Source organism: Bos mutus, chromosome 12, assembly GCF_027580195.1.
Source record: "Bos mutus isolate GX-2022 chromosome 12, NWIPB_WYAK_1.1, whole genome shotgun sequence".
Classification (NCBI taxonomy): domain Eukaryota; kingdom Metazoa; phylum Chordata; class Mammalia; order Artiodactyla; family Bovidae; genus Bos; species Bos mutus.
In genome coordinates, this window is record NC_091628.1 from 71,256,309 (window position 1) to 71,263,605 (window position 7,297).

Consider the following 7,297-nt stretch of genomic DNA (forward strand, 5'->3'; position numbering starts at 1 on the left):
TATATGTGAACACAGCCCCAGGTCTGTCTGCCCCCTTAGCAGGTGCAGGGAGATGTTGCAAAAAAGCCAGGCGAAGTCCACTGAACTCTGGACATTTCAGAGCAGATGAGGCCTGCGCCTTCCACCGCTTGGGGAGTCCACAGAGCATCACAGAATTTCTCAAAGTGTCTCCCAGAGGAGACTGTGTGTGGCATTTATTTTCAGATTGTCTCACTATCTAAGATGCTGTTCTGCCCAGCAGTCCCTATGTATCCAAACACATCAAATTGCTAAAGCAAAAAAAAAAAAAAAAAAAAAAAGAGAGAGAGAGAAAAGAAAAAAGAGGGAGACTTTATTATCTTGTTAGAAAGAAGCAACTGCTGTAGCTCTTGAAATTTCTGCAATCACCTTAAGGAATGAGTGGTTGAAGCAAAATTATCAAAGTGACTCCAAAAAAATTACACATGTCAATTGTCAGGTGAGCATTTTACTTAAAGCTATTCTCTAGCGCAGGCTGACCGTGGTTCTCATTAACCTGCTAGCTCAGGCCCACGTTTGGATGGACAGTCTATGCTCATTCCAGGACCAGAAAAAAAAAATGTTGAGAAAAATATGAGGGGCTGATGAAATCAATGTATTTCGATCTGACCAAAGGCTTTGTTCTTTTCAAAAATATAATTTTCATCTTTATGCTGTGACTAATGTCAAAACGTATTTGCTACAGTATAACTTTCAAATGCAATATTTAATGCTGTCAGATTACTTGAAGACAAAGTTTTACAGAAAACTTTAAAATCCAGAAAAAACTGCAATGTACCAATAAACACCTAGAAAAAATATAATTAAAAAAATTAAAGCATCAAACAACCGCAGATCTCATCAGGAATAATAAACACCGCATTTTGCATTCACATCGGTTAGCAACTTGCATCCCAATTCACTCGGGGCATCCGGGAGTGGTCGGTTTTGTGTGTGAAAACCCAACAAAACTATTTTGTCCTTTTCCAAGGAGAAATATACCAGAGGGAGGGGCTGAGGACAGACAGGGGAGTCGGTTGCAGTACATTTTGGTGCAGAGAGTGCGTTTCCTTGAGCCCAATTCAGAAAATTCCACTTGCTGTCTCATTAACTGCAGGGGAATTGGGGCCCCCGGCGCCCCCACCGTGTCTTTGTCGTCCGTCCTTGCCCTGGTCCCGCCACTGGGGTCTTTTCTCCTCCCTTCTTTGGACCAAACTGCGCACAGGTCCCGGGCCAGCAGAAAGAGGCCCGAAAGGAGGAATCGCAAAGCCCGCGGCATCTGCCTGCAGTTAAAAACTACGCACCCAAGGCCGGACTATAAAACTATTTTTTTTGGCAATTATTTCTCGTTCCGTAATGACAGTGTGAAGTCTACAAAATAATCTATCGATTTTTACTCCCCTCCGTTCCTCTTTAATGCAACTCCAAGGACACCGTGCCCTCTCCCCCGGGCTTCCCTCAGTTTCATTTCATGCTGATAATTTTTCTTTCTCTTTCGTCAGATTAACTAATTGTATCTTGAGCTCATAAAGCATGATTATAAATTCAGCACGTTTCAAATTTATAGGGAAAAACGGACTTCTCGCTCTTAAATTTATTGACTCAAAGCTCGATGCAAATTTTTTTTAGGGTGGGGGATTCTTTTTTTCGTATTTAGAAGAAAGGCTTTAAGGAAACTATGTACATAATCTGAATCCCCCTCCCCACACCGCGACGCCGCAAATAAAAATTCCACAACGCATTTACATGAAATAATACAAAACAAACCAAAAAAAATGAAAATGCTCAGATACAGAAAGTTTTACAAAACCCAGAATAACGCTGCCGCCCGAAAGGGGTGGGTGGGGGGAAATCTCTTTGTATAAATTAACAAACCGACACCCCCAAAGCCGTAACGACTACCAAAACTTGTGTTTGGCGTTGTTTCCCTACACAGCTAACAGATGAGACCCACTCCCCGCGCCGCCAGCACCCGACGCCCTCAGGAGCGATGCGGGATGAAAGCGGGAGCACGGTGGGGTAGAAAAGTTGGGAGTCGTCTCGTGCTTGGTTCGGTTTCTGTGTCCCCTCGAGCAAAGAAGACGCTTTCTGCCTCCTCCGCGGATGGATGATAAATACTGTACAAAAAGTCTCAAGAAAACACCGGAGTTCAGTCTCCGACGCGCAACCGTCCCGCCGAGCGGTCCCCAGGAGCTTGCGGTCGGGGGGCTGGGCGGCGCCGGGCATGCAGCGCCAGTGTCTTCCTTTTCGGGAGAACGTGGACAGGTCTGCGCGGAGGCCGGCCGGCCGCGGGGTGCCCGCGCCCCTAGATGTGCGTCAGGGGCACCGTGCCGTTGGCGCCCGCGCCCGCGCCCTGGTAGTGCGGCGGCAGCGAGTGCAGCCGGCTCTGCGCCGCCGCCGGGTCGCCGCCCTCGCCGGCCGGCAAGTACATGCTGATCATCTCGCGCAGGTCCCCGGGGCACGGCGCCCGCGAGTGCGCCGCGGCCGGCGGGCTGCCGCTCGGCTCCGACTTGACGAGCGAGCCCAGCGCGCCCAGGGCGCCCGACGACGCGGCCGCCGCTGCCGCCGCCGCCGCCACGGCTGAGTTCTGGTGCGCGCCGCCCGCGGCGCCGTAGGGGAGGCCGCCGTAGCCCGAGGGCGAGGCGCTCATGTAGCCCTGCGAGTTGGAGATCGGGCTGTACTGCAGCGCGCCCATGTCGTAGCGGTGCATGGGCTGCGGGTTGTGCGGGTGCGCGTGCGGGTGGTGCGCGTGCGGGTGCGCGGGGTGCGCGTGCGGGTGCGCGCCGCCCGCGCCCGGGTGCTGCCCGTAGGCCAGCTGCGCCTCCTGCATCATGGCCGCGGCGGCCGCCGCCGCCGCCACCGAGCCGGGGTAGGCGCCGTTGGCCCATCCGTTGACGTGCGCGTAGCCGCCTCCCGCCGCGCCTCCCGGGCTCTCGAGCCGCTGGCCCACGGCCGCCGCGCCCACGCCCACGGCCACGGCCGCGCCGCCGCCCGCACCGGCCGCCAGCAGCCCGCCGGCCAGCGAGTACTTGTCCTTCTTGAGCAGCGTCTTGGTCTTGCGCCGCGGCCGGTACTTGTAATCCGGGTGCTCCTTCATGTGCAGCGCGCGCAGCCGCTTGGCCTCGTCGATGAACGGCCGCTTCTCGGCCTCGGACATGACCTTCCACTCGGCGCCCAGGCGCTTGCTGATCTCCGAGTTGTGCATCTTGGGGTTCTCCTGGGCCATCTTGCGCCGCTGACCGCGGGACCACACCATGAAGGCATTCATGGGCCGCTTGACTCGGTCCTGGTTGGCCTTGGAGCCCCCGCCGCCGCCGCCGCCGCCGCCCCGCCCGCCCCGGCCGGGCCCGACAGGTTCGTGGGCGCCTGGGCGCCGCCGGGCGAATGCAGGTCGGTCTCCATCATCATGCTGTACATCGGGGCGGCTCGCGGGTTCACCGGCGCCGCGCGGAGAGGGCCTGGCGCATAGAAGGCCGGGGAGGGGGATGGAGAGGGGCTCAGACGGAGCGAGGCGCGGGCGGGGGCGTGAGGTCCCGGCGGAGAGAAGAGTGCGGAGAGGTGGAGGCGACAACGACACAAAAGAGGCAAGGACACACGCACTCAGCGCCGGTCCGGCTCACGGGTGGAAAGTTTCTCTGAAGCGCCAACCACTTGCCGAAGAGGCCGAGGGCCGGGGTCGCCGTCGTCGCAGCCGGGTCGCCCTCGGCGGCGCGGTGCCAACAGGTGCAGGCGCGGCCAAGTTGCAGCTCCACTTTCCGGGGCGCAGCGGTGCGCGGGGCCCGGCTCGGGGCTCGCCGCCGCCGCCGCCGCGCAGCTCCTTCCTCCCGCGCTCGGTCCTCCGCGGCCTCCAACTCCGGGGCTGCAACTTCTAGCAGGGCGGCGCGCCGCGTGCGCTGGGCATGTGCCGGTCCCAGGTGCCCAGGGGGAGCGAGTCGCCGAGGGGAGCGGGAGGGGGGGCGCGGGGGCGGGGGGCGATCACGGTGCAGCCGGGGAGGGGGGCCGGGGGCCGCGGAGGGAGCGCAGGCGCGCGGAGAGGGCCTGAGAGCGGGGCGGCCGAGCCCGGGACGCGCTGCCTGCTGCCTGCCCGGGGCCGTGCGCTCGGAGCGGAGGCGCACGCGGGGCCGGCGGCGCGCGGGGCCCAGCAGCCATACGCCGGGCCCGGGCTGCCATTAAATGAGCGCGCCGCGGCCAATGGGAGCCGGCGGCGGCGGTGATTTGCATGGCGCGCTGGCGAGTGACGTGGGGAGGGGGGTAGGGGCGCCGGGCGCGGGCGGCGGAGCGGGAGGAGCGGAGGGAGGCGGAGGAGCAGGGGAGGAGGGAAGCGGGAGGAGGGAGGCGGCCGGGAGGGGGTCCGCGCCACGCCGCTTCCCGAGCGCTCGTGGCGGCGGCGGCGGCGGCGGCGAACCCCGGGCTCGCCCTCCTCGCCTCTCCCCGCCCTCGCGCTCCGAACGATTAACGAGCGGGTTAAAAGCGAAGATGAAGAACGACTCCTGCGGGGCGAGGGGCGGGGGCCGGCAGCCCCGAGCCACGTTTAAAAGAGCGCCGAGGAGACGCGGCCCCTCCGCTCCCCCGCCAGCCGACTCTGCGCCTGCTGGGAAGGGGGAAGTTGGAGGCCGGGGCGGGATGCTCGCCCCCTGCTCGGCCCGGGGGCCGGAAGGCTGGGCGCGCCCTCGGGAGCAGGGGAGACCTGCCGAGGCACGCAGCTGGAACGCCCCCTTTCCCCCGCCCCGCGGGCGCGCCCGCGAGGCCTGGACCGCTCCGTCCCCCTCCCAAGGCGCACGCTTCGCCGCTGGCGGGCTGAAGTTCTCAGCCCCTTTCCGTAGGGAAGGCCTCCGCGGTCCAGGCCACGAGGATCCCGAGACGCTCGAGCGTTTGCGTCGGGCTCCGCTCCACGGCTGCTCTTAGCATTAGCCCTGAAGTCTTATTTTGGACGGGGTCGCGGGGTGGGTAATGAGTCTAGGGGTTGTCATCACGTGCTCTTCTCGGTTCGGCTTCCTCCCAAAATGGCATTTCTAGGAAGGTTGAAAGCAACAACCTAGTGACTCAACGACGGTTGAAAAAGTTGGTTGGAATCGCAAACGAAGGATCTAGCCCACGCTCTTCTGGAGCCGTTTGCTTAAGAACTGCGAAAACTTCGTGAACGGAGGGCGGGGGGCACCTGAACCCGAATTGTAAAGGTGGGGCCTCGGGACTAGGAGGCGGATGCCCTTTTCCTGCTTTACGCAAACCAGACGCCTGTTTCCTGGAACGACGAAGGCACAGGCCTGCGGGTGTAACTGTTGAACCCCGAAGTGTTCTCAGTACCGGGAAGCACAGGCCCGTTCTCAAACACCAGTGCGCTCACGCTGTGGGTGCAACCCCAAGGGTCTGAAAATGGCCCAAAGGCTTGCGGAAAATCCCTAGAGTCCTCGGGGAGGAACGGGGCGTCTCTGTGCGCTGTGGAGGGTGGTGCTTAGGAGATGGCTGGTGGATAAAGTGGTGCCCAACCAAAGCGCCCAACTGACCATCTTGTGACAAAAATAAGCATATAATGATGATCGTTACAAGACGAGTTAAGAAGGCTGTTCAAGTATGTCGGGCAGCGAACACACGACGCCTCTTCCCTACCCCCACCCCTTAAAAAAATTCTGAGCTTGTGAATTTCCTGACCCTGTTGCTTGTCCCGGCTACAGGAATAATGCTTTCTTTCCTCTCAATTACTGTGATTATTACCGTTGCTTTTATTATTATTATTTCAGGATTGTTGCAGTATGCAGTGCGAGAGCAAATTGGCCTCTGCCGATCTAACTGCTTTCATTTCAGGCCATTCAGCATTTAATAGTGAACTCATCAAATAATATATAATTATATTATAAAGGAAACATCATTTCATATTTATTTTTCACTAAATATCTAGGTTATAAACTTGGTTTTCAACTGCCTTCTTATTTCACCAATCGAGTTTGTTAAACCTTTTGATTTGTTTCATGCACTACCTGCAAATACCACTTCCATTGTGAATGAACAAAAAAAGAACAGGAATATTGCTGAAGAAACTATAGATCTGTTTCTCCTTTGATAACTTAGGAGGCAATGGGTGTGCGGTGTGATCCCGTGTGTTATGGAAAGTCAGCAAGACTGAAATAAAGGAAATGGTTTACAAATTATAAACTATATTATCCACTTAGCAGTTGAAAGATTTCTTTCCTATGCTTTTCAATTTAAATTTTAAACTAAATAGCCTAAGACCCCCTGAAAACGCTTTGTGTGAACCAGGCTTGGCACCTTATTTTTCCATATCAATGGAGCAATTTATTTTATAAACACCCTGCACTCCACTGTGCATTGCAGGAATGCTTTATGCTTTGGGGAACTTGGATAGCTGACTCTGAAATGGTCTGATTTCTTTCCACCACTGTCTTGAAAATTGTTTCCAAATACAAAGTTACCCTTGTTTTCCAGAGCAACTGAATAGGGGGTAAACGGTTTAGCCCTCTGTTAGAGCACGCTGGTGTTCAGCATCCCGGGCGCTCTCCACGAGCCCTTTTCAGTGATGAGGTGGTCCCTGGGCCCAAGCTGGTGCGCGCGCTGTGGGTGCTCACATGCACAAGCATTAAACCCGAGCTGCAGGTGTAACTTGTTGCCAAGTGATGGATGATTGGCAGCCGCCGCCTGTGCCAGTTAGGCAGTGGCAGGGCACTGCTTGCCAGGACTCCCAGTGCCTTCCTCCCTGGCATGGAGACTGAGGAGCTTCACATGAATCCCTGCCAGTGACGGCTTCTCCCAGCCTCAGCGTCTCCCCCCCTGTGACCTTCACTCCCTGTTACTCCTGAAGAAGCCAGAAATGGCCCAAAACAGTTGGGGAAACGCCTCCTCTCCCTGAGTCTATGTTCCTCCCTCCCGACCCCCACCAGGTTGGCAGGGCCCCTCTCCAAGGCGAGGCGTTGCAGAATATGAAGACAGCCTACACTGGTTCCAAGTAGCATCCGAGCCCAGACACCCAGCGATGGGGTCGCTCACTGTTGATCGGCCACATTGCTCTCTTGGCAACTCAGAAACTTGTTAGTGCCTGTTCTTTCAGAGCGCCAAAGAGATCAGCTTAGAAACGTGGATACGCAGAGACGCTTGCTGTCCTTTTATTTAACTTTTGGGTCAATCCTCAAAGAGAATTCAGATCCAAGCCATCATTAGAGGAAATGACATACACACACCTGTGCGTATGTGTACATACAAGTGCACATAGATAATACATGCCTGTGTATAAACATGTATACACAGACTATATGCATGTGTCCACATACATGTGTATACACATATGCAT

At 56.9% G+C, this 7,297-nt stretch overlaps 1 protein-coding gene across 1 annotated transcript; it reads right to left on the reverse strand.

Moving 5' to 3' along the window:
* Nucleotides 1-2,302: 2,302 nt before the first annotated feature.
* SOX1 (SRY-box transcription factor 1) lies at nt 2,303-3,414 on the reverse strand. The gene is given in 2 exon segments (XM_070380863.1): nt 2,303-3,327; nt 3,330-3,414. Coding segments are annotated over 2 exon segments (1,110 nt in total).
* Nucleotides 3,415-7,297: the final 3,883 nt, after the last annotated feature.